Source organism: Peromyscus maniculatus, chromosome 4 (assembly GCF_049852395.1).
Source record: "Peromyscus maniculatus bairdii isolate BWxNUB_F1_BW_parent chromosome 4, HU_Pman_BW_mat_3.1, whole genome shotgun sequence".
Classification (NCBI taxonomy): domain Eukaryota; kingdom Metazoa; phylum Chordata; class Mammalia; order Rodentia; family Cricetidae; genus Peromyscus; species Peromyscus maniculatus.
In genome coordinates, this window is record NC_134855.1 from 38,723,722 (window position 1) to 38,751,409 (window position 27,688).

At 44.7% G+C, this 27,688-nt stretch overlaps 1 protein-coding gene across 17 annotated transcripts in view; it reads right to left on the minus strand.

Moving 5' to 3' along the window:
• The window catches only part of Rbms1 (RNA binding motif single stranded interacting protein 1), a 225,855-nt gene that overhangs the window by 124,373 nt on the left and 73,794 nt on the right, over positions 1 to 27,688 (minus strand). For 4 of the 17 annotated variants that reach the window (XM_016003103.2, XM_006984628.4, XM_006984629.4 and 1 more), the window contains exon 1: positions 18,394 to 18,624. The exons of 8 other annotated variants lie outside the window; for them this stretch is intronic. In XM_016003103.2, coding sequence (XP_015858589.2) covers positions 18,394 to 18,462 — 69 coding nt within the window. In that variant the 5' untranslated portion in view covers positions 18,463 to 18,624. Of the gene's footprint in view, positions 1 to 18,393; positions 18,625 to 26,044; positions 26,467 to 26,600; positions 26,697 to 27,688 lie in introns of those variants that run through there. 5 more of the 17 variants (XM_076569555.1, XM_042275359.2, XM_042275357.2 and 2 more) reach the window with 4 other exon arrangements.

Below are 27,688 nucleotides of genomic sequence, written 5' to 3' on the forward strand. Positions count from 1 at the left end.
AGTGCCCAACCCGGAAGAAAGCCCTCACCCGAGCCAAGAATGCCAGCACCAACCTGGACATCTAGCCCTTGGAATTGAGAGAAATAAATGATAAGCCACTGCATCTCCTTTGTTAGAGCTGCCCAAGACAACAATCACACACATCTTTTCACTCAGTGTTACATTTAGTTTCTTTCAGTATTTTTCAGTGGATGTTAAGATTTCACAACTAGTTATTCCGATTACAGTCACTTTTGTTAGCCCGTGTTCATCTCTGGTGCGCTAAGGAAGTGAATTGTTAGTCTACGTGGCCGGCCCATCATTCCTTCCAGCTGGATGTCATCTGAAGAAGTGGCAGGCATACTTTCTACATGGTTGTAAAATTTGCCTTTTTCAATAAATTTGATCACAAGATATCCAGCATGTTTATCAAATCTGACAGCATCCAATTCTGGATGTTTCTGCCCATTTTTCTCACCACCTACCCAAAAGCCCTATCTAGTATATAATGTGCACAGAAGTCAAAACTTTCAAAATAGTGTTGTGAATTGTATGAGGTTGGGATGCGTATAACGGAAAAAAAAGGAGAAAAGGATTATATTGTAGTAACAATTCTTTTTTTTATCAGAATGCTTCTTTTTATAGGAGGGGTGAATAAGATCTGGGTAAACCTCTACATTTTAGTAGGAGTTGTGAATCACCAAACATTTCCCCCCTAAAATGAACAGTAATGAATTTTACTGGAAAGGCGTGTGACCAGAGACTGAGCACCTGGGGATGGTGATAGGAGCTACATGCCACGGCCTGGTTGGTGGCTTCTGGTCTGGGCTGCCAGGCTGCTTGTTGACGGTGGGAGTTCTTTCTGTGTGAGGGTACAAACCCTGCAAGTGCTTCTGCACCTGCCACCAAAGGAAGTCCTGCCTAACCTGTGATGACAGCAGAGAAGATGAGCAGGGTCGACGAAGGAGGACCATGCCAACTCGTCACCAGCCCTGTACTTGGTCTCTGAGACACTTCAGGATCTCCCATCCTTGCTTTATGCTCCCCCAAAGACCCTCAGCTCTTGGATCTCACCTCTCCCTCCCTCTCTCTCTCTCTCTCTCTCTCTCTCTCTCTCTCTCTCTCTCACACACACACACACACACACACACACACACACACACACACACACACACACACACACACACGCAGAGCGCCCAGGGAGTTGAAAAATTACAGGGTAAAACTGTGGCAAGAAAGCTAACAAGAAAAGCAGCAGCCTCTCCTTTTCCTGGGTTCCCCGGTTCCCGGGGTCCCGCCAGGCCCAGGAACTGCAGTGGCCCTGGAGGTGCTGCCGGCTCAGCACCTGTGCAGCCAAGCCCTGCAGCCCTTTCCTGCAGGCACTCAGGTGACTCTAGTGCAGGAGTTTAGCCATGCCAGGACCCGGGCTAATAAAGGTTCCAAGGAACCTGTGCTGTCAGCTTTTCTTACATCAGCTTTAAGAGAAGCATCCCTATGTTTCTGTAGAGTCAATTCTGACTCAATTACTCATGAAATTGTCCTTCTCCACCAAGCACCACGTACACTTGCTGCCTGTATCACCTCTGGGCTGAAAGATTACTGTTAGGAGACAGTTCATTCCACTGCTGATAAGACACATACCCCTCTGAGAACTCCTCCGATTTCTGTGAGTTTCTAAGTCGCCCACAGAACCTCCCTTGTCCCCAACCATGGTGGGAATGCATGACACCGACACCATCATCTCCATTTTTGAGATTCTGACCGAGACCACGCTTGAGAAACAGCGAAGCAGGAAACAGAGCTGAGTCTGTCACTGAGATGCAGAAGGCCTGGTACCTTTCATGTAAGCTCAGTCCCATCCATGGTCTCTACGATGGATGTGCACACTTGGGGCACTTCAGCTGTGTCTATGCCCTTTGCAAAGCGGCCACCGCCCAGCCCCCCAGTCCCCACAGACTCTGTCTTCTGTCTCTTCCGATGACACTGGAGGACCAACAGGAACAGGCGTCTCCTGATTCTAAAACTACATCCTCTCTGGACACACCCTCAGGATCCTCTTCAAGACCAGCAGAGCCAAGCAATTTCTGTGTCCCTGCTGTGCCAGGGCAGAGTAGCCACCCAAGCTCTCTGGGTTACAACTCTGCATGCTTCCCTAGGTCAAAACAAACATAACCGGCTGCTTTGAAAATCCCAATGACCCCATTGGGGGCAGAAAGTGCAGGTGTCCTTCCTGATACCCAGGGCTGCCCAGCAAGGACACAAGCTTGCCCACATAATGACCATGCAGCATGCCTAACTTCACACATTGGATGCCCTTTTTGAAAATTGGGCCTGAGTAAATTCCTGTTTTTAATACAGCAAAGAAAAGGATTTTGAAAGAAACGCTGTGAACAGAATCAGCAAATACCGTGCCCTTAAAATATTCACAAATTACATAAACACGAGGCTATAAAGGAAGAAGCTGTAGGGCTCATATATATTTAGCAATTTAGTTGGTAAGGAGAAACAAACCCAATCAGAAGGTTAAGGAACAATTGAGGCAATCGTTATACACAGGAAGGGTCCTTTGCACAAAGCAATGACTAATTTAGCTGGTTTCCTTAAAAATTAATGCCATCCTAAATCTGTTTTGTAACAAAAGGGATTTTGTTAACATGAAGGCTGAGAATAACAAAAGTGAAACATCTGTGTTAATGACGTATATTTACATCTTTAAGTTCTTAAGTTCTTACTTAAGTATTAAAAAGCTCACCTCTAATACCACTTTACATTCTCACACAACTACTCTGGATCTCTACATCACAACAATTTTCCCTAATAATGACGGGAGTCACTTCCCTTCGCCAGAGGCCCAGGAATCCCCTTCTCAGTAGAAAGAGAGTGGCTGGGTTTTTCCACTACACCCACACTCCCTCTCAGGTGTGGTAGCTGAAAACCACAGCATCGGGGCTAAGTTCTGGCAGAAGTTTCAGGTGAGATAAGAGGGAGGCAAACAGAGGTGGGAAGGCAGAATTCTGCTGCCGTTTGTAATGGTCTAAACAAAAACTTTGGGGGAGGAGAGTAAAAAAGAGACTTCTAGAAGCTTGGAGGAACTTCTGGCCAGAAAGGTGGGAATAGACCTTGCTGACACAGCAGGAATTCTCAAGCCCCTTGAAGGCTACAGCTTTAAGCAGATACTTCTGGAATCATTTGTATGTTTGAACCAACTGTATAAAGATGTATCTTCTAACTTACAAGTTAAAAATCAACCCCCAGAGAGAAAAGGCCCTTATAACTACGTACAATGGGTCTCCAGTATAATACTTCCATTATGAAAGTTATTGTAATTATGAATGTGTCATTAAGTATTTTGGCCTCACTCACAGGCCCCACTGATGAGTTTGGCCTCAAATGAATGAACGCTTGGTCCAAGGCTGTTAGGGCTGAAATGTATCCCCTAAGCAGCCTGGAATCCTGACCTCCCACTATCCTGGAAGGTGACCTCTTTATAGTCAATGTCTAAACAGAGGGAGCCAAACACCACAACGGGCGTAGACCACAAGGAGGAGAATCTGGGCCCAGGGAAACACAGTGAGGACGTCATAGAAACGCCGCAGTTACAACAGCAGGTCAGGGAACAGTAGAAAGCAGGGGAGAAGCCTGCTGCAGAGCTCTCTGGGGTCTGCAGAGGAGGCATGGCCCTGCCAGCACACTCATGGGAGGCCAGCCACCAGAACAGGGCATAGGCTACTACTGCTGACATGACCTTAGGGACTGGCACTCCATCACAGTGGCCCTAGCACACTACTGCCCAGGGCCTCCGTAGAGACACGGAGGGCACGAAAAGCAAGTGGAAAGGGGAACATCGGCACTTCACTCAGGGAGTAGCCTCTTGTGTTTGGCCGCAACTTTCTCACCATTTCAGAATCACGACCAAATCTTTAAAATTTAAAAGAAAATGACCAAGGTAGGGCTAGAGAGATGGCTCAGTTGGTAAAGTGTTTGCTGTGGAAACATGAGGACCTGAGTTCATATCCTAACACCTACACTTACGAGAGAGAGAGAGAGAGAGAGAGAGAGAGAGAGAGAGAGAGAGAGAGAGAGAGAGAGAGAGAGGAGAAAGACAGGCAGGGATGGAGGGAGGAAGATGGGAAGACACAGATAGTCTGGCCAAACCAGTGAACTCCAAGTTCACTGGGGACCTGTCTCAACAATAAGGTAGAGAGGGGATAGAGTAAGATGCCTGACATCAACTTCTGGCCTCCATATGCATGCACGCACACACACACACACACACACACACACACACACACACACACACACACACACACACAGGGAGGGGGGCAGACAGAGAGTGAGACAGAGACTGAAAACCACTATAGCACTAATGACATAAACACCAGAATGTCTCCCCACATATAAACAAAGTTATCTAAGATTGAACTTCTACATTCAAGACCTGCTGCCCAAGCCATGAATCAAAGCCACCTTCAGAGGGTCTCAGTTGGTGTGTATCTTACACAGACTACGTTAACAGGCACTGTCGCTGTCTGCTCTGGCTTGTGCTTTCTTTCTAGTCCTCTTGTACACCTCTTGGTAAGAGATTCCACACACAAAGGAGGATCCACCTCTGAGGAGTCAGCCGACTATGGTGTGCAGAACACACAGCCCACACAGGTTTTACAACAGCCACCCCTGTGTCACCCACGGCTGCTTTCAAGTTGGTGCTGAGAAACTGTGGCAGAGACTCAGAGCAACAGAGCTGGATTACTTGGCAGTCCAGCACTAGATAAGCCAGGAAATGCACCAATGCCACCATAGGAAACGTCCATTGATCAGCTCCCTTGATCACCGATAATCCCAGTTCCACCGGGGACTATTTCCAACTCTATTTCATTTATATGACATCATATGACTAGATAACGATGAGATGGGTCCTTGCAGAATTTGAAATACTTTCTCCCTTGAATTTCCCTCAATACATCACTCTGATGTTTTTTTGACACCGAGTCTTGTTAGGCATCTATGGCTGCCTAGAACTCAGAATCCTCCTGCATCTAATTCCCTAGTGCTAGAGTTCCAGGTGTGCACTAGCCAATACCTGCTTCCTACCGCTTCTCCTTACAACAGTCAACTGGGAGTGCTAAAATACATTTAAAAACCAATACCACACATGAGCAGTGTGCGTCTGCATCATCTCAGTGATCAGTAAGACAGGCCAGTGGCCACTCAGAACACGTGGCAGACATCCCCGATGGGCTCTTGGCACAGGGGGATTGTGAAGCCTCAGCTCTGGTCTCCTTTACACAGGAACTTGTACCTAGAGACCACACAGAGAACCCTGCATGCTAGCGTAAGGAAGGCAGGAAGAGGCTAACCGTGCCAATGTGCCTACCCACAGCCAATGCTATGGGAAAGACGAAACTAATTTGGAGAACAAAAGAGTATCCATTAATAATTGGGTGTGGGTTTTCCAGATCACTGGTACTTCAAACTGGGCTGGCTTCCCAAGTCACAGTTATCCTGATTTGATAGATGCCTGAAAAAGTAATAAAAGAGGTGGGGAAATCAGCCTTTAGAGAGAAGAAATTAAAAGAAAAAAAAAATGAAAGCTTAATTCAACACACCACTGCCAAAGGCCTACTTAGGTCAGAGTGTGGCTTTCAAACACACAACAAAATTCTGAAGCCCCATCAATCATTTTTCAAAAGAGATACTCTTTACTAATTACTCATTAGGATAACCTGGGTGCAAGGGTGTGGCATACTTGGAAAAGTGAAAACGGTAAAGGTAGGACGTGGCAGTGCTCAGTCAAAAAGCTGAGCTTTTCAAGCTAGGAGCCCTGACCATTACTGCATGGCTTCGGATGTCAAGTCCTTGGAGGGAATTAAAATCGGCAGCCAGTCAGATAATGTCTACCACCCCTCTCAACCCCAAATGTAAAGCTTGCTTTAAAGTCAGCGTTGCTCAAACTGTTTCAAAACAGATTGCTAATAATGGAGGCTTAAGGAAGTCCATGATCAAATAATCCCAGAAAATGAATGAAAGACATACAACTGGACAAACGTCTTCACTGCAGAACTTCAAAAACTTCTCTGAAATTTTAAACTGTTACTCTCCTAGGCAATAGCATGCAGCATGTGATGCCGCCAACTTTCTTTGAACACTGAATACTTTAATTCCTGGGACACTTTCAACACTGAATAGAATCTGAGACTCTCAGTGAACACCAGTGAGAAACAGCTTTAAACAACAAACTTCAGGAACTTCAAACCAGATACCAAGAGCAGCAAAATGCCCAACAGTGGCGGCGTCCACTCAAGACCCCTTAGCTGCTCTGTAGTGGTTACAGGTCTGGGCAGTCCTGGCAGGACAGGCACACCAACTGTGTGAGCTTTCTCCAGTGAAAGCTGAACTGTTGCTGTAGAGATTTCTCACCACACTTTCAGCTAATGAATGGAATGATGACACTCTTCTCCAACTATTAGAATCACACAATTTCCCTGACCCACACTCTTTCATGGACACGGACTTGTGAGGGGACCGTTTAAGGGGGGCAGGGACAAGTGGCAGCAGCTGTGTCAGATGTCACATGTGACTCCATCTTCCATCTCAAAAAAATGTCAAGGAGCCATTATCCCAAATTTTTTTTTTTTTTGTCAAGAAAAGATCCAGAAAAATGTATGGAATGTGTTTCTCAACCATAAAAACTAATGGATTAGTTGAAATCCACACCCATTTCCACATTTTGTCTTTCAAAGCAATTTGTGATGATTTCAAACAGTGTTGGTGAAATTTCTTAAAGTGGAATTTAGCTTGTAGGTAGGTCAGGCGGGGGGGGGGGGGGGGGGGGGGCGGGGGGGGTACCCAAAACCACAATATTCAGTTTGTGGTTCCCAGTTGGTCAACATTGCCAAGAAACACGAATTGATGGCGGGTATGAAGAAGGTACAGGCCTCTAATACCTGAAATTGGGAGGCTGGGGGAGGAAAATTATGATCCCAAGGCCAGCCTGGGCTACGAAAATTATGATCCCAAGGCCAGCCTGTTTCATTTAAAGAAAAATTAATACAACTCAATTTATTTTAAAAAGCGGATAACAGAAGCTACAGGGAGGCATAATTCATAAGTATTGAAGGGCTACTTCTTAATAGTAATGGCCACCTAAGTCCTATCCCTTATCTACCCCAACAGTGTCACGAGATAAGGTCATGGTTTCTGTCCCCATTCCCAAGACGGAGATTCAAGGGGAGGACAGTCTTACAATCACTCACTTTCAGGACTCTGACCCTGCATATTAACCAGGGCAGGCCCCATGCCTAGGAATTGACCAACACAAAAGGGACTCTGGTTTGTTTTTGTGGGTTTTTTTAGTGTGTGTCTTCTGTTCTGTTTTAGTATTTTTGCTCTGTTTTAGTATTTTTGTCTTACATTCTTCAAGTTGTTTTAGTGTTTTTTGGTTATTTTTTTTTTTTTTTGAATGAGAACAAGAGAAAGAACATGAAGTAGGGTGGGTAGGGTGGTTTGGGGGGGGGAGGGGAAGGAATATTGTCAAAGTATGTTGTATTTTTAAAAACCTGACCTTGAAATAACAGAGCTTTTTTTTTAAAAAAATCACCTCACTCTCTAGATTTTTCTCTGTGTCTGAAGAGAACAGCTACACTCCTGATTCTGAACACACACGACCTCCTCCCTTAAGTTACCTGCCTCCTCGGCATTCCTAACAGTGCCCTCAGGTTTTACACAGTTGTCCCTTGACCAATGACAAACACCATACAAACCCATTCTCCAGAACTCGCCCGGTTTACTGCTGAAGAGAGATCAGAATATCCCGTCAACGTGGGCTGCTGGGCTCTCACCACCACTCACTCGGCCTCATTTCAGTGCTTAACCAACTTCCCAAGAACTCCAAATCCTCTTGTCAAACTCTACAGAAGACCTAACCCCCCTCTGGTCACCTTCTCCCTCACCGGCTCTGTCTCACACCTAACCCAAGCTTGTCACCCACTTTCTGGAATCCAGTTCCGGTAGGGCTAATACTCACCTCAGTCGTTCTTAAAAGTAAAGCCTACTTCCCCGGGCTCTTCAAGTGCCTTCAGCACAGACTCTAAAACAGACCTGTGCAGGCTGTCACTCTTCAACTGGGAGGGACTCCTTTCTTTTTTCTTGCTTTTTTTTTTTTTTTTTGTGCCTGACTTTCCAAAAGGCATACCCTCCTCACTCATCTATTCTTTAAACCTTCTGGAATGTGCTTCCTCCTGCTCCCCCTTCCTGCCCCATTGCACACATAGTGCTCTCTGGAAACTTCAGATCCACAGACACACAACATGACCTCCCAAAAGACAATTCCAACCGTCTCTCAGCAGCCTTTGTCTCCCATGACCTCTGGGCATCATTTACTGGAGCCAACGAGCTCTCCTTGAAAGGGCTTGGGAGACTCTGCATTCTGTCAGAGTTCTGAGATTGCTGTCACCCGCTGTGTCCCAGGTCCAGCCTGCTCCTCCCTGGTTAGAACTCACCTCCCGAGGTTTGACTTCATTCCTTTTTTTGACACCCGCTCCGCTCCCTGGAGTGTGTTCATTTACTCTCAATGCTGGTCTCCCTAGGCCCCACTTCTATATTCTAACTACCTTCTGAACAAACTTGGGACCGCAAGGGAGGAGAATAACAAGCAACCGGTGGAGCTAAGTTAGAATGGTCAGGGCAAACCCACTGCCCTGCCACAGAAACCTGTTTCTTGTGTGAACCAAGCCCTCTGGCCCCTTCCCCTTGCGACTCCTCTTGAACTGGGAGATGTTTTCATCTGTGGCACTGGCTGTCCTGGTACCCTCTCTTTGTAGACCAGATTGGCCTCGAACTCCAAGAGATCCACCCGACTCTGCCTTCCAAGTGCTGGGATTAAAGGCGTGCGCCACACACACAGCTTCTGTGGCCTTTTCTTTCAAAGATGCAGTAGATGGTTCTATAGAGTTATAGGTGGTCTAGGTGACCAAAACAAACACCAAACAAAAACCAACAACAATAAAAACACACTTGAGGCCTTTGAGATGGCCTAGTGGGTAAGGGTGCCGGCTGCCCAACCTGATTACCTGATTACCTGATCCCTGGCACCCACATAGTGGAAGGAGACCTCTGAACGTCAGGAGGAACATGAAAAAAAAAAAATACCTATGCGCCCATGTGAGGCAGCCTCCACCCTGACTTGAAGGCAACACCCAAGAAAGCAGTAAAATGTGTACAGCCCACTGTGGTTCTCAACGACCCATTAAAGGCTGGACACTTCCCTTCAAGAAACTACTGTGAACTCTACAGGACACTTGGCATTCCTGGTGTCTGGATAGAATGCCAGCAGCAGGATTTTGCAATCCTACCCCTCCTTATTATAACATCTTAAAAATGTAGAAAATCTCTATAACAGAAAGCCAGAGTCCTCCTATCACTGAGCCAAGCAAGCTACAGGGGCTTTTCAACTTCCCGAACCAAGACTGAAACTGGGGACCTCCTTGTCTTGAACCCCTTGCCTCTCCCAAGCAGTATGCCGACAGCCACTCTGGCCCCTCGCCACTACTCCATCCGACATCTCCATTGCTATTGTAACACTTTCCAAGCTCAGGCTCTGCTCTCATCTATTTTAGTAAGCGTGATCTCATAGCTCTCTGCCCTTCAGCCTCTGCCCTGCATTCTGCTAACCTCAAGCACTCACTAGTCCCCCAGTAAAACCTGTCTTCCCCATCTTCAAAGCCTCTGGTGAAATTCAGCATCCACTTGAAAGGCATGCACAAGGATGCAGCCACGGTCCCCTCTCCTGAGTTAGAAACAGGAGCCCCGTCCTAGACCAGCTTTCACATCAGCCACAAAAGCTTTTGGAAGAAACAGTCCATCAACGCAACATTTGAAGCACGAACTTGCGGGGCCTGTGTAACTCCTATGAAAAAATCGAATTGGTTTCTTTTGGGTCCTCACTGTCCCTTAGCTATTCAACAGGCAGGACACTCAGCTTTCTGGATGCCTCTCCCTGACCAGCTCTTTACTTCCTTATGATTTGTGACTATTCAGAAAATCACTTAATTTATTCTACACATTCAGTAACTAACCCATTTCTGCGTTGCAGCTAAACTTTCCCGAAACAAACAAACAAACAACAAAACCCTAACTCTACTTGAGTTGGTGAGTAGTCTGGCCTGTAAAATTGAGAATAAGAAACAGATACAAAGTACTCTGCAGACTATGTGAATAGAAATGGTTGGGCTGATCATAAGAGGTCTTAAACCAAGATGATGTGGTTTTGTTTCTTTTTCTTTGGTTTTTGGAGACAGGGTTTCCTTCTGTAGCCTTGGCTGTCCTAGAACTAGCTCTGTGGACCAGGCTGGTGGCCTTCAAACTCACAGAGATCCACCTGCCTCTACCTCTCAAGGGCTGGGATTAAAGGCATGCACCACTACCACTCAGACAAAATGACAGGTTTTTATGTTTTGGGTTTTTTTTTTTTTCTTTTTTGGTTTTTCAAGACACGGTTTCTCTGTATAGTTCTGGTGCCTGTCCTGGATCTTGCTCTGTAGACCAGGCTGGCCTTGAACTCACAGAGATCCGCTTGCCTCTGTCACCGCTGCCGGGCCAAAATCTTGTCTTATAACCTGTTCCCCAAAGAAGAACAAAGAAGAGAGGACCTAAGAGCTAGACGATGGCACTGAATGAAAGGGCTGGGGTGGGAGAAGAGAAGAATCTGAATGAATGTGGAACAAAGGGCTCCGTCTTGTTCCCAGCCTACACAGTACCAAATTAACACAACTTGCAAAGACACTGTCAACTGACCTACTGATGAGCATGAAGGAGTAAAATAACTAGCTAGCACGGTAACGCCATGTCTTTCTCCTACCCTGTCCATTAGCCTCTGGCCCTTTATCTATCCTCTTCTGGCCCTCAAACCTTAGAGGCTCTGCAGCACAACCCGACAATGTCCCCTAGCTACCCAAACTCCCCTAGGTTGCATATTGAGAAGTGCTTCTCTAGAGTGCTGAATTGATCTGTCCTCCCTGGCTTACAGGAATCCTCTCTGCTTCGTTATACATTAAACACGCCTCTTTGAAATGACACCTCCCACCATACTGTACTTCGAAAAAGCTGTAAAGGAAGTCTGCGACGAAGACAATCATGACTAGTCAAAATAAATTATAACCAGAGGAGGATGTGCCAGAAGCGGAACAATCTGGGTTTGTCATGTGTAATACGGCAATGAAAATGTGTGTGTGTGTGGGGGGGGTGTATTTATCTGTCCAGAAAACTGTTGTGTTTATATGCAATTTTAAGTCAAAGAAAATGAACAGGCGAAAGAATTTCTCAACACTTACAACAGCTATTCTTTAAAGTAACTATGCTAGTTCATTCTGTCAACTTGACAGAAACTAACTATAGTCTTCTGGAAGAAGGAGCCTCTGTTGAGGACTCCTTCCAGAAGACTGGCTGGTAGGCATGCCTATGTGTCATTTTCTTGATTGGCGACGGACGTGGAAGGGCCCACACTGTGGGTAGTGTCACTCCTGGGCAGGGGCGAGCAAGCTGAGTATGACACCAAGAACAACCCAGTAAGCCGTGTTCCTCCCCATGGTCTCTGTTTCAATCCCTGCATCCAGGTCCCTACTCTGAGCTTGACCCTGACTTCCCTGACTGATGGGACAATGAATGACATGAAAGTGTAAGCCAAATAAATGCTACCACCCCCCCCTCAGCTGCTTCTAGTCCCAGTGTTTAACACAGCAACAGAAACCAAACCAGAACAGTGACCTAGAATATGAAATTGCACATATTTGGCTGTATCTTACCCACATTAGCTCATGTACATAAGTTTGTGCCTTGAAAAATTTTTTTAAAAGAGTTTAGGTAGTCAGTTCAAAATAGAAAAAAAAAATCTATTATTATTATATATTAAAAAAAGTATCAAAAATAAATAATTTCCAAAAAGGTGGCATGGGATTTTTTAAGGTAGAGAATCAGAAATAGCAAGAAAGAATCACACCTTAAAACTGAGGCCAAAGAAGAGAAACAAGCAGAATGTATGTGTATGTGTGTGTGTGTGCACATGAGTGTGTGTGTGTGTGTGCATATATGTATGTGAAACAGGCAGTGCCCTGTGTGTGTGTGCATGTGTGCCTGTGTGCGTGTGTGTGTGTGTGTGTGTGTGTGTGTGTGTGTGTGTGTGTGTGTGTGTGTGTCGGGAGATCCTTTTTATTTTTTTATGGTAACCTCTTGCTTTGCCGCCCAGCCTGCCCTTGAGTGCCTTCCCACCTGGGTCTCCACAGTAGTGAGAACTGGAGGTGTGTACCCTGGAGACCAGCCCTGTGATGCTATTCTTGGACATTCTCAACATGAAAGAATTCTTTACTATTTCACCACAATTTTGAGAGACTAAAGGTAAGTACCCTTTCAAGATTTTTCACTTTCAAAAAAATTGATAACCCAAGAACTATATACTTGTATTCTAGGTGGCAGGAGTTAATGGAAGGTTGAAAAAACAATATGAAGAAGCAAGAGAGGAAGCCAGTCATGATCTACAACAGAAGCAGCAATGAACATTTCCTCCTGGTTTAGTTTTACTTTACCTATTTATTTACTGAGGCGAGGTCTCACGAAGTAGCTCAGGCTACCCTCAAGCTTGGAATCCTCCTGCCTTAGCCTGCTAAGTGCTACAATTATAACCATCACACTCAGCCCCAATATTTTAAAGTTAAGTTTTAAAAATTATATTGGCTATGCAATTAATGAACACAAACCTTACATTTATTTCATTGTTTTGGGATTCCTGAGCTTACAGTGGGGCCCAGAGATTTTCCTCCGGGTCACAAAAATTCAAATAAAGGTGTCGTATGTACTCACTGTCACTTAAAAAGTGTTAAATACCAATGGCTGCATTAATTCATTAGCTTAACCCAGAATTCGGTTTCCCTATTTTTTTTTTTAATTAACCTTATCCTAACTCCAGAAAACCCCTTTCTCCTTGTCTAGGAAATGTATCTATCCTATTTTAAACTCCCGGAGGCTTTAGGATGCAGCAAGCCAAGCACTCTGTACAAACGCAAGTTGGAAAAACAAACCCCACCAAACATCTACAGACACCAAAGGACAAAAAGGAAAAAAAGTGTTTCTATTTATGAGTAGGTAAAGATGATATCTTTGAAAGATCAAACAGACAGACCGAGCAAAGGATGGACTCCAGGAAACCAAGCCTGTGTGCACGAATGATCAAATCTGTGAGTTGTAAAGCAAATTTAAACACAGCTAAGAATGACCAATGCTTTTGCCTTCTGCTTTCCAAAACCTGCATGGAGTGAAAACTAGAGGTGCGAGGGAGGGCGTGGTTCTCCACAGAGGGTGTAAACAACACACCAACAGCTGTTTAAAGGCAAAGATCCATGTTTCTGCTAACTAGTTCTTTTTAAAATAATGTGGCTGAGAACTCCAAGGACTCACACCCTCCTCTGAGGCTGCCCACAGCCTGAACACAGTCCCTTCTTAAGAGGCTGTAAACAGGGTCCATTCTTTAGAGACCATGTCAAGGTCTCCTAGGACCTCACAGTGTCTCCAGGGACCACTTGCTGCTACCTGCTCTGTGGGGACATTAATAATAACAACACCTTAGAAGGACTAACAACCACCACCTTGTGAGTGTGCGCAATTATCTTTAGTCAGCAGAACCCCAGGCCTGAGGGAAGTGGAAAGGCCGGGGAAAGGTAGAACCAGAACTCGAGCCAAGGTCTTGCAGTTCAGGAGGAAGCACTGACCACAATGGCTGAAGAAGGTAAAGGGTGAGATCTGCATTTTCATCAGGCCTTAAGGGATGTGCTAAGAGGCAATTTTTTTAAATGGAAAAACAAGAACAGGATGTTTTATAATCATGTTTTATAACTAGTTTTTTAAAAAGTGAATTGGGTTCCCCAAGATAGAATTTCTGGATTTAGCAAATAAAAACAGGCAGCACAATATATTTGAAACACTTATACTTTAAAAAAAAAAAAAAAAAAAAAAAAAAGGTTATCTGAGGTTCTAATTTTACTCAACATCCAATACGCCAGCTGACAACCCTGGAGCAAAGGCCTTTTTGGGACAAACAAAAACCACCAATGAATTACAGGGCCTCGATTCCTCATGCTAAACCAGGATACCCTGTGCACTACATGTCTTTCAGAGGCTACGTAAAGGGAAGTACAGGGGCTCAGCTGCTTCTGACAGAGCATCTTCCTTTTTTTCTGGTAGCAGACACAGCCCTTGACCCCAAAGACCCGGCTTCCACTAACCAGGCCATTTAATTTCACTGCCCATTTCATTCCCAGTGCCTTCTCCATTTTGTACGGATATGGTCGGGATTAAACATAACTGAGGTGAAGGGAGGAGATGACATACAGGCCTCGAGTATTTCCTGCTCGATGAGAATGTTAGAAACATCCACAGGAATCTGGGTCCCCCTCCCACAAAGAAACAGATCAAAAATACAATAATTTTAACCGTTTATGGTGCATGCTCGTGATAGCTGTCTGGCTGTCTATCTCATAGAGGAGGGGGAAAAATGAAATTCAGAAATGTGTTTGAAACATAATGTGAACCATGGAAAATACAATGAGATGTCAAAGGTACACCTAGCAGAAACGCTGTGCAGCCAAGGAAGGGTCTACACTTCACAAAAGCCTATGAGAACCCATCACTTTGGACCATCAGTACTAGTGAATCACAAACACACAGAGAGAATACAATATAAAAAGACACAGAGCTTTATTTACACATACCAAACAAATCTCCAATCTCTGCCTAAATGTTTGCCTTTGTGTAACAAAAACACATTGGGATCGGCTTAGGCACTAGTCACTTAAATATCTTCCACACACAACTTTAATCTACAAACTTTACAAAACATGATCTACTAAACACGAATTGCTGCAAACAGAAACTGCTTGGCGAGGAGAAATCAACAGCTTTCTCTGTCATCTCCTAAACAAGGCCAAACACTGAATCACTGTGGAATTCCTCACGTGCAGCTACACCCAGTTAATCTTCAAGAAAGCAGCAAACTGTAAATCTACTTAAACTGGGGTGATAAGTACTTCCCTCACCAAAAGTGAGCAAGATTTTCTAAAACACACCTCTCTCTCAAAAGGCAAGCCCATTTGTTAAAGAGAGACAGTCACCCGGAAATTCTTAACATTCACTCACCTACTTCCAAAACCCTACGACAAGCCACCAGGGCCACACACTCAGCCAAAAAGGCTTTGCTACATGTCATGATCTGCAAAATGAATACTCCATGACATCACTGAGTCAACTATCCCAAGGAAGGAGCTGAATGAAGGAAGAATGGAAACAAGAAAAAATAGTTTAAAAAAAAACCTCAAGAAACATAACCCTAAATAAAACTGGAAATACTCACTTTCAGTTTGTAAAGACTTTTCAAGTCTGAAGACCTTTCTTTCCCTTTCAAGCCACAATGAAACATTTTCACAATCACAAAAGTCCTGATCAATGGTTTCGTTTCCGTTGAGAGATGCTTGTTTCACGTAATCAGACTGTACCTACTTAGGGAATATCAGGTCTGCAAGTCACAACCTACGGTGATAGGATGTGCCCATTTCTTCAGAAACTTAGACTACTAACTTTTACCTAGGCACTGACTAGCAGGTAGGCACGAGAGTAGGCATACTCATATCCTGCTGGCCTGAGCTGAGCAGGTGTATGTACCCACAGGCCTGTGATGCAGGAAAATCCTGTTTATCCCAGGTGCCCTGGCTACAGCACTTGGGGAGAGAGGGATAAGCAAGGCCCACCTCTGCTTCTACTGAAACTGGGTGACTCCTACATATGTAAAATGCAAAATGAACTAACAATCATTCAGCAGAGCAAAATTCGGACATCAATGCTCCCACCAAACACTGTGAACTCATCCAATTTCACCCCACCCTTCACCTTCTGTCTCACAACATACACCCCCCGACACACACACAGGAGGGTAGGTAGGGGACTGACCCCAAGAAACTTAACGTGGGTGTTCCCTGGGGTGTACATGGCAGAAGGCAATTGTAGTGTGAGGTCTTAAAGCCAATGGCCAGGATTTAAGTCCAGGCTCCGCAAACTGGGTGGTACAGACTCTGGGCAAGTTATTTAATCCATGCCTCAGTGTTCACTGTAAAGTGGAGACTCATACTACCTGCCTCCCAGGGCTGCTGCCAATGTGATGAAATCAGTTAATCCACAGAAAGCATTCAAAATACCAACCAACAGGTAGTGAGGTTCTACTATTCTGTGTGTATAATGAGAGTGATTCTGACTTGTACGGGTTCCAAAGGTGATTTAAGTATCCTTTACATTCCTTTTTTACTCCTCAAGGAAGTTATCTGAAATCAGCTCTAACAGCTGATTGTGTATTTCTAGATTAAAATCAACCTGTATTATAAGCCTGAAAATTGCCAATTCTGTCGCCAAAATGAAGAAAGCATTATGAACTGAAAGGTGCGAGCTTAACATAACAGAATCTTATAAAAAAAAAAGTATTAATTAGATTTCCCATTCAGGCTAAGCCAGGATGAGATCATGAAGTCACTCACGGTAACCAGGTCCCTGTGCTGGAAGTGTGCTTTTCCAGTGAATGGCAAAATACTAACAAAAGAGACCTTTGACTCAAATACCGCTGGTACCCGGGGTCTTGTGTCTGTATAATGCCTACACATTCATTTCTTTCTTTGCCTATAGAAAGAAGAAAGTCTGTTTGTTTTTTCTGATTCAGTCAGCCCTTTTCGTCTTTGAATCTAAGGAGACTCCTGAAAAGACTGCATCTTATCAGCATGCTCCAGCCAGCAGGCTGTCCCCCTCCACACACAAGCGGCCAGCCTCTCTCAGCAAAAGGCCTCACCCTCAGAGCCTTTTCCCATTTCAGAGCTAATACCCTGCTGGGTTTTGACAACAAATAAATGAATACACAAGGCCCTAACATAATTAGCCATCTTTTCAGGTACAGAGAGGTAGGGGTGGGGGTGGGGGAATACTTCGTGTAAATTGGCTTCACTTCTGAAGTTGACGCGAGCACAAGGCATCTGAGGGGCACTTATTTTACAGAAAGCCACATGAAGTGAGTTTTAGAGATGCCTGTTGGTGAATCCTGGCAGTCTGGACACTGATGTCAGCCAAGTCATCAGTACAGATTGTAATTTTGTAATCCACTGATTGGACTTCTTAATCCAGGTGAAAATGGCTGGGGCTTGGACACGGTGGGCATGAAAGCCAGGGACATTTGCCTCTTTTAAAGGGAAATTTAACAAACAAAAGATCCAAAGAGAAGAAAGTAGAAAATGGTACTTTTTGACAGGGTGGAAACATTTCAGATGGACTGATGCTGGGACAGAGGGGTTTTTTCTCTCTTCTCCTTTTCTTTCTTTCTTCTTCTTTTTTTTTTTTTAAAAAAAAATAATTAAGACAGCGGGAACAACAATCCTATGAACAGCCACAAGAAAGTCACCAGACATCACTGCCACGCATCTGGATCTTAATGGAACCCCAGTTTACATGGAGGGATACGGTTTGCTGGTATCATTACTGGGATAACTTAATTGATCTGTCTCTGTGGCTGAGGCTGTAGACTAGAGATTTATTATGGAGGGGAAGGCTCTGCAATACTGTTTAGTTTTTTTTTTTTCAACAAGCATTCTGCCACTGACCTCTAAATGAATTTAACCTTTTCTAAACAGACCTGCACATTTTTAACATAATTTAGAGCTAGGTTTTGTTATTGCTGCTGCTGCAGCTGTGGGATTTATCACAACATGGCTTCAGTAACCTTCTTTCAAAAACAAAAGACCGAAACTAAAACCTGACAGTTGCACTCCTTTTCCAGGCAGGGGACGTGGATCTAACCTTTTAAGTGCCTTTGGCGTTCAATCTGTTAGAAAATGTATGAAACAAAATTAGAATAGGAAAAGGCGTGTGTATGACTCAGGCGTATCCCAGTATCTCTGTCACAGGATTTCCCTGTTTCTGAAAACCTTGAGAAAGTGACAGAAGTTCCTGGTTTTCTTCTTCTCTTGAAAAAAAAATAAGAAGAAGGGGGCGCGCGCGAATACACACACACACACACACACACACACACACACACACACACACACACACACACACACACATACGTCTTCCGGGTTCCCTATGAATCAGACAGGTTTCTTGGAGGTCCCCAGTGCAATGCAAAACGGTGTCCCCACTTATTCCGGGCTCCTCAGCACACAAAGGTCTCCAGGAAAACCCCAAACTTGTTGCGGGCCGACGGAGCCCCTGGCCGCGCGCCGGGCCGTCCCACCTCTCCGCCCGTCCTGGTCCCGGTCCCCCAGGCATCTCCCCGCCCGCCGCCTCCTTCCGAAACACGGTCACCGCCCCGCCCGGTCGGCGCAGGCCCGGGGAGCGCGGCAGCCTCACCTGCTTGCGGTAGGGCGTCCTGCAGCCGCCGGCGGCGCCGGGGTGGCCGCTGCCGCTGGGGAAGATCATCGCGGGCGCGGGGCGCGGGGGAAAGGCGGGCCGCGGCGCTCCGGGAACTCCCTCTTGCCTGTCCGGGCCGGCGGAGGCTGCGGCCGGGGACTGGCTCGCGGCTCCCGCCCTAAAAGTGCGGCGCGGCGCGCGCGGCCGGCGACTCTCGAGCAGCTCCGGGGGCCGCCGCCCTGCGTGCCATGGACCGGAGTTCGCGCGCGGTGCCGGCGGCAGCGGACGAGCAGCGCCGCCGCGTCCCCACCTCCCGCCGCCTCAACCACCGCCCCGAGAGCGCGCCGACCGGGGGCGGGGAAGCGGCCGTGCACCGCCTTGTGCCGCGCCCAGCCCTCCCGCGCCTCCCGCCCGCCCGCTCTCTCGCTAGCTCGCCGGCCGCGCCCCGCTCCCCCGGCCTCGGCCCCCGCGCTCGGCCTCCCCGGCTGGGGCGGCAACCCGGACTGCGCGGCGCCCCCATCCCGTGCAATGGTTGGGTCTGGCGCCCCGCGTGCCGCACATTCCTGGGAGCAGCCACCCCAGGCCCTTTGGCGATGTTTCGCCAGGGCTTCGCGCCCCACTTGGTAGCCCCTTTTAAGGGCATCGCTTCGGGAACCGCTGGAACACCTGGATAGGAAGCCAACTGGCCGCCTTTTCTTTCATCTTCCCCATCAGCCCCAGTTCCCGAAAAGGCGCGGATAATTACTCCCACTTCCCGGTACAAATCAGCCCTCCAGCACACCTCTTCGTCCCCCAATTCGCATGCTACATTTTTTGCAGAGCAAACGGGTTTTCCCTCTCCAGTCCCTCACCCAAATACGCCCGGGAAAGTTTTCAATTTCATTCTTGTGCCGCAGAGGAAGAGTTTTCCTTTAAAACGACAGTATCAAAAAGGCAGTGAAAATCATATAAGCCATCTGAGTGGGAGATGTGTCCTTCCTGAAAACGACACAAGTGGGTAGGAATGCGTCCTCAACTTAGTTACTAAAGACCACAGGGCAAGAAAGGGACAAAGACAGGAGTAATTTCCTTTGTTCCCAGGTGGAAAAAAATAAAAACCGCTTCTCCCGCGGTCCTTTTCGCAGTCACCTCTCTAAATGTATCACGCTTTGAACCTGTGTGAAGGGGAAACCTCAAAAGCGGGTGGTCATGACATGCATGCCGCTTCTGGATAAGGCTGATTGCCATCTTTAAATAGGCGGGCTCCCTAGTGAGTATTCCAGTATCGCGGGATTACATCCATGGTACACATGCACAGGTCTTCCTTGGCTTCTAACATCTTCCTGGAAAGGCCCATCTGCTATGATAATGAAAAAATCCCAGCTTGTCTAACAAGTGAAGGGACTCAACTTCTGGCTGTCACAATGGAAACGGTGAACGCCAACTTCCTAGCAAAAGTGAAGCCATGCAGAGGCTTTTCTGACAACAGCAAGTTGAAAAAATATACTTCCCAGATATCCTGCTGCTGACTTGGTAAACTGCCTCCATATTCCCTGAAGCCCCAGCAAAAGCAACAAGAAATAGATAGTAAATCTCTCCTACTGAGAGTGCGCGCGCGCGCGCGCACACACACACACACACACACACACACACACACACACACACACACTCTCGTAATTCTCTTCACTTACTTTTTTTAAGGAGTAAAGGTCCTTGGTGCACAATGGCAATTAAGAACTTTCTCCGTTCCTGGATCTCACTCTGTAGCCCAGGCTGGCCTTCAACCCACAAAGATCCACCTGCCTCTGCCTCCCGAGTGCTGGGATTAAAAAGCGTGCGCCAACACCACCCGGCTAAAGCTACACAGAGAAACCCTGTCTCAAAAAACAAAAACAAAAAAAAATAAAAAAATAAAAAAAAAAAGTACTTTCTCCGTAAAATTTGCAGGCTATCTGCCCCTTAAAGAGTTTCAAGATCACAGCACAGCTTAGCCTGGGAAGCAGTGGGGAGACCAGAGCTCTCTTCCACTACTCCGTGCGTGCAGTTGCTGTCTCTTGTCATTATGACCCAGCACAAATATAAAATGGGCAGTTTGAGTTCCAACTGTTCAGGTCAAAGCTGCCTTTTCCTGAGGACTGACTGCCCAACACACACGCTGTCCCCAAACCACCACCACCACGATGACGACCAGTCATCGATAGAAAAGGCCCATGCACAACCTCAGTTCTAGTGACTGGTCGCTTAGGAAACCACAATCAAAACCACGGGAGAACAGCATTAATTTTTTATGGCTTTCTTCTCAAGTCGTGATGCACTACTTGCTGGGGTCATGACACATTGGATGCTGTTCTACTCTAAAATGTTAACACTCGATTGGATAGTAGCTCTCTAGAAATAAGAAGAAAATGTTAGTTGATAACCAAATTTAAAGACACAATAAAAAAATCTGATACTAGTAAAATGTGCAAAAAAAAATTGAAAGAACAAGGACCAACTTTAAGTCTGAAAAAAAATCTAAGAATTAACAGCATGTAGTTTATAGTATCACATAAAGTGCTTAAAAATAGAAAACAGAGGCATGTGTTAAAAAACAATGTACAAAATTGGGTTCAGAAGTTCCAAACATAAGTAGACCTAGAATCTTATCTACAAAGCATTAATACACAGGAGAAAAGATTGATCTTCCTGAAAATGTATAAAAGGTAGTGAGGTCACTCAAATCCGAAATAGCCAACTTAAGGGAAAGAGCAGGAATGTGAAACCATGTATATAACATATGCAATCAATGATAGATAATCCATGGGCAAGGAGCTGGGAGAGCAATGGCAGGTTTGGAGTCTAGTGAGGTCCATCTAGACAAACTGACTTTATCATTTTTTTCCTAAGGAAGAGATGTATTTTAAAACAGAAAGTGAAGAAACAGACCAGAGAGACTGCAAGCTGCTGAGGTGAGACTCTGCTATGGAGGAGCCTGGGGAGCCTGTCCTCTTTGCAGGGAAAGGGAGACTGCAGTAGCCTGAGCTAGCTGCCTACCTCCTCCTCCCCCACCCTCAGCCCTAGGTAAAGCTGTGGGAACCTGACCCAAGGGGCAGGCCATCCACAGACTGGCCAGTGACCTATGATCTGGGTGGGATTGAAAACATGAGCGCGCCAATCTGATTCGCACCCATGGGAATTTGATTCAGAAAACTCCTAGGGCTAAACCAGTTAGTAAAGAGACAGAAACACCACGAGTGCCTGGGGGTAGAGAGGAGGCCACAGCAAGCCAAAACCATATGCAAGCCAAGGTTATGAGGAAGCAGAAACTATGAGTAAACAGGAAGCTGACTGGCAGCAGCCGGGGGAATAGCAGAGCAGACACCAGGAGCCCTGAGCACTTGGTGGTGAGATAGATGATGGAAGGAGTCCCTGGAGAGGTTTTGGCTCATCAGAGTAGCAGCCCCCTCAAATACTGTATATATACTTAAACCACACCCCTGTTTAGCTGAGTTGAAAGAATGTCTTGTCTCTGTAACACACAAGACCAAGCAGAGCTGAACAAATCTGACTCCATATTTCAGTTCCCCACTCACTCGATGTATAGTTTAGGACAAGCTAGTTGGGGTCTCTGTGTCTCAGATTGTCTTCACAGGATTGCTTTAAGTACAGTGTTACATCAAAAAGGGTCCAGGCTCAATAAATGGCAGCTGCTAGTATTGTCTTCCAGGTTTTATAGCAATGGAGGGTGGTATAATATCTGATGCTTGCATAGTTAAGTGTGGAAGACCGTCAAAGAACAGAAGGGAGGGGACATTGGTACTCCATGGCAAGTAACAGCCACATTTAGCTAAGAGGAGGTCATTTTCAATACCTGCTTGTTGGACAGCTGAATGAAAATGTCTTCTAAGGCCATCCAACTACAGAGACTATCACCAAGAAAAGAATCAGTTTGATGAGATGTCTGTTTCAAGAGCCTAGCTCCACCGAAGATTTTCTCCATTGTTCTCCAGTCTCCTCTTAAGAAGCTGTATGTGAGAGCCATTTCACGACTAGGAAGACCGAGCAGTATCCAAGATCACACTGTGGGGCAGGTCTACACGCAAGGATAATGACAATGGAGCAACCAGGACAAGCACAAGCCTGTGTGCTAGCAGGGGAGATGAGACGCGGGTAATGATGCCTTCCGTGATAGCAAAGAGCTTGCACAACTGGAATCTGAGGATGACATTAGAAGACATTCATCCTACGGAAACCACGGGAAACCAAGACTTTGGTTTTTCACGGTTCACTTTCACAACGACCCCGGGAGGGTAGAGGGGTTGTAAAATATACAATGCAGGGGAGCAAGGGAAAGGTAAGGAAAACTGACTTGCCTACCTGTTGAGGTCCTAAGTAATAAGAAGAGTAGTGTTTAAAACCGAGGCCTGCTGGGCGGTGGTGGCGCACGCCTTTAATCCCAGCACTCGGGAGGCAGAGCCAGGCGGATCTCTGTGAGTTCGAGGCCAGCCTGGGCTACCAAGTGAGTTCCAGGAAAAGGCGCAAAGCTACACAGAGAAACCCTGTCTCGAAAAACCAAAAAAAAAAAAAAAAAAAAAACGAGGCCTGGGTAGGTTCAAAGACGGAGCCCTGACCTTTCTCAAGATCTGTGATGTTGCATCTCAAAAGAAAAGATGTGTCTCAAGTTCCTAGATGTTAAGATGTGTAACCTCTGCAGCAGCAATACAAGGCCTTAAGTGGTAAGTGCCGGGCAAGTGGTCTAGACTGTAGTGTGCTGTGGGAGTCCACAGCAGGGGGGATCGATACAGGATATAACATGGGTGTGGAATGCTCGGCTCCATAAATGTTTTGTTTGGGAGCACGCTCAGAAGGAAGCACTGTGCGGAAGACCAGGAAAAACAGACCTGGACACGGGCTGTGGGGTAGTCAAAGCTGAGATCATTGCTGGGAAGAGTCGAAACCCCCAAGGATTCCTACGCCGAAACTTAACGGATCTCCATACTATGGAGCCTCTTTTAAGAGAGGAACATTTGGGTGATTCGACTAGAAGTAAAAACAAACAAGATCGGTGGGGCTGAGGGATATCTCCGTTTGGAAAGTGCCTACCATGCCAGCTTAAAGTGAGTTCGGTGCCCAGCAGCCATGTAAGACACGAGGTGTGGTGGAGCGTGATCCTCGGGCTCGCTGACCACCCAGTCTAGCCTAACTGCTGAGCTCCAGCCACATGAAAGACCCTGTCTCAAAAGAGGTGAAGGGTGCTCTTAAGGTTGACTCCCAAGGTCATCCACAGGCAAGCATATGCACACGCATGTGTATGAACACATCCACACATGCACACTCGCTTTAACAGAAGACAGTCCAGAGTACGGTGATGGAGCTAACTTCTGATAGGCTGTCCAACAAGATAAGATACCTCCTACATAGTATACCTCTACAAGTAAAGGTCTACAGTGGCTTCTGTCCTCGTACCACATACTAAAGCACTGGAAGGACCCTGTTTTATTTGGGTCAATTGAGGACTGAAAGGAAAAACAAAAATTCATTTAACATTGTTCTAAATCACAACCTTTAATGCTTAAAAAGTAATAGTATAGCATTGGTTAGTATAAGTCATTTGCATGAAAAAAACTCATTTAAGAGTGTTTAAAAGCTCAGAAAGCTTCTGACTGGCTGCTAGCAAAATAGAAGTAAAAATATGAGATCAACAGATTCCTTCTATTTCCGTTTTTATATAAAATAGGAAGTACACTATCTCTGGAACAGAACAATATTTTCTAAAATACACTATTTTGCTTTTTATTAAAAAGTTGTAGATCATTTTCCAGATTCAAAGGCTCCCTAGATATGTACAAAATTACATATATAAAAATGAAACCACTACAATAAAATAAAACTGTAGCTGTAAGTCTAGAATACATACAGAGCACCATAAACATAGCCATATGCTGATGACTCTTAGAAGAAGCTATGCTTGGATTACTCTTAAATCTCTCCTAGTGAGCAAAGCAAAGACATGAGTTTTGCCCAAGTGCAGCTTGTCTGCATGGATGATTAACTAATAATAGCTGTCATTTACTGTGCCATTTCACACAAACATATTACACACACAACACATGTCAGAATGCCCGTCTTTTTTTACCCAAAGTCACAGATCCAAACCATAGTGCCAGTGGGGTTTGAACTTGGATTTCTCTACTCCCAAATCAAATCTGATGTCTATATTACCACTATTAATGAAGATATATATATATATAGTAATATATACTGTACATAGTATATAATTATGTAATATAATATTAATATATATATTATAGTACTCTCTTACACTTTTGGGAAGTGGCCATGGCTCCCATCAACCACAGATCTAGGGAAACATCCAGTACTCTGTGGTACACTGTGTTGCCAAATCATGCCGTCTACTAGACTAAGCCTATGACATGCATTTTCAATTGAGAACACATTCGAATTACACTGGGCTTATTGGAGTACAACACTATTTAGGTGGAGGAGATCTGGACATTGAACTTCTATTCAGTTGACTTAGGCAAACCTTCCACTATTAGATTATATATGGAATGGTCCAGATAAAAATTCTGGCTTCCACCTAATACTTAGATATCACTTTACTAGTGGTCACTAAGACGGACTCTCCTGCAATCCACTTTATTTTGGGGAGACAATTGGAGGGATGGAATTGTGATAGAGGCAAGAAGGACTACCTTCTACAGGCTGGCATAATATTAAGAAACTTCCAGAATTCTGAAATAAAATTGGCAACATACTTTCCCTCAAAAAGTCATAGAAGACCTATTTGAGATTAGTTTAATTGTAAAATTATACGTCCATCAAAACCTTAACTACCATTTAGGACATTTATCTCTATGAAAAAAAATATTTTAAAAAGTTTTAAGTTATAAATAATTTTGAACATAGTTATTACTCTTTTCTTGAAAAGGTTAATAAAAATTAAAAGCTCACTTAAATTTCTGGCACAAAAACTCTAAAAGATATGTTTTTTCCCTATGGTTTTTTTTTAAATAAAAACAACAGATGGCTTAGTCTTTCTAAAACAAAACAGAACAAAATCCTTCAAATGAACAAGTTAAAACTTGAATATTTTGTATTGTTTTGATTTATATTATAATGAATCTGTACCTGTAGCTCACATTCTATAGAAAAAAAAAAAAAAAAAAAAAAAAAAAACCGTCCCGTGTTTGAGAACCTGGGAGAAGATGAAAGTCCATACACTGTGAGTTACTATCTTCCTGGATTACCCAGATGGAGACATCTATCTTCTGCCCTCTTTGCTGTGGAAGCCCAGCAATTGGAGCTCCTGGACTATGGGCACACCTATCAAACTATAAGGACCTGTTTTCAGACTATTTCAGATATCTCAAGTTAGTTTCCACAAATTGTAGTTAAACTCACAAGTTCTGCAGGAAAGCTATCATTACAGGGGAATCTCCCAAATTAGTTTACCTGGGGAGCTCAAAGTAAGATAATCAATCATCTATGCACGTGAGCACACTGGGGCCAGAGTAACAGCTGGAGAAAGGAAGGAGGGGCATTGCTAATTGCACCCACCTCTCTGCTAAGGCATCTTCAAAGTGACAGAAAGTTCTTAGGAAAATGAACAGAGTTTGTGAAAAACTAGAGCCAGAATCTTTAAATCATGGAAAACAAAATGAGTTCAAACCTGGAATAACCACCTCCTTTCCATGAGTAAAATTCAATGAGATGGATGGCAACTTTGACAGCACATAGCAAACTGTACCTGGGACAAACAAACCCCATGTCAGCTGAGAATGGTAAAAAGGTCGTTATAAGATAATGCTAACTGTCAGGGAAGGTCCCTAATGGGAGGTCATCTCAAAGCATTCCAAATATGAAAGAAAACCAATGCAAAGTTTCTTTTCTCTTCAGTTGCTAAGATCATTACTAAATTAGGTCTATTTCACCTGAAGAGGAAGATGCTGGAATAATTAATGACATCCTTAATGGATGCTGATGAGAATGCTGAAAAGCTTTTCATTCTCCACTGAATTATAGAGTTAGAACCAGAATATATAGACTCACAAGTGGATTTCTATTCAGTTGAATATGTATGAAGGCAAACTTTCCAACATTAGGATACGTAGCTTAGAATCCTGAAATAGGATACCTAAGCAGCTTACACAAACTCCCCACCCTAAGTGTTTTTCAGAACAACAAGTTCTGAGTTATCTAACACACGGGGTATACTGACGACAGACCTGTGGCAAACTGATACTCCCAAGTCGAAGAGAAGGCAAATGAGGAAATTCTGGTGTTGTCATGACAATATGACTGATCATGACATCAGCAATTCCTAATTCCAAAGTATAAGGACACTCCTAGAACACTCAAGCCGTATTAAGCACATACTCCCTGAACCACCCTCTGTCCAACCCTCAACCTAACATTAAGTACAGTGGCAGAGAGAATGATATGCTCACCACAGGATTATTATAAAAATCCAGATTCTTCTCTGAGAGAGAGGCAGGAGGAAGTAGATAACTTCTGAAGACATTAGAATGTTTGAGACACATAAACTCACATCTATTCATAATGGTAGGCATAGTACATGCATTAACATGTTACCATTCATAAAAATACTTTATCATCCCATTAGAGACTCAGAGATGGCAGCAGGGAAGATGTCTCCATGCTTCTCTGAGAATAGGTAAGTTAGGCAACTTGTCAAAAGTCACGAAGGACAAAAATACAGAATTTCAAGGCCAGAGAGAATTGTATAAGGGCCACTCCCTACGTCCAGCATACAATAATCATTCAACAAATATTTTTAAAAATAAAGCTAGGGTTATTTTATTTTATTACACTTATTTATTTGTGGGAGTTGGTCCTCTCGTTCCACATTATGGATCCTGAGGAGTGAAATCAGGCTTGATGACAAACTCCTCTACCTTTTGAGCCGTCACACAAGCCCTCAAGAAGTACTTCAACAACTGAATGAGCACTGCTCTTTCTCCTTGGACATACTGGCTAATGATTAAATGTCTTAGGTCCCTCTGTACTTGCCCAAATTTATAACAAACTTCAATCAATATCAAACCACTTCTGGAAACATCCAGGGCCAGACTCTATGTCCTCTGGAGATTTATAAAGTAAATTTTTTGGTGTTCTATACCTTATAAAGTGGAGCACAGTCATCTTTGGTGGGGTCTCCACAACCTTCTTGGATTGCCCAAGAAGTGTATAAAGCTTTTGTTTATTTACCTAACATACAGTCCTGCATCTGGGAGGTTTTGTTGGCTAAATGAATGGCAAGAGAAACTAGCTTTCTTACATGAAGAAATCTATG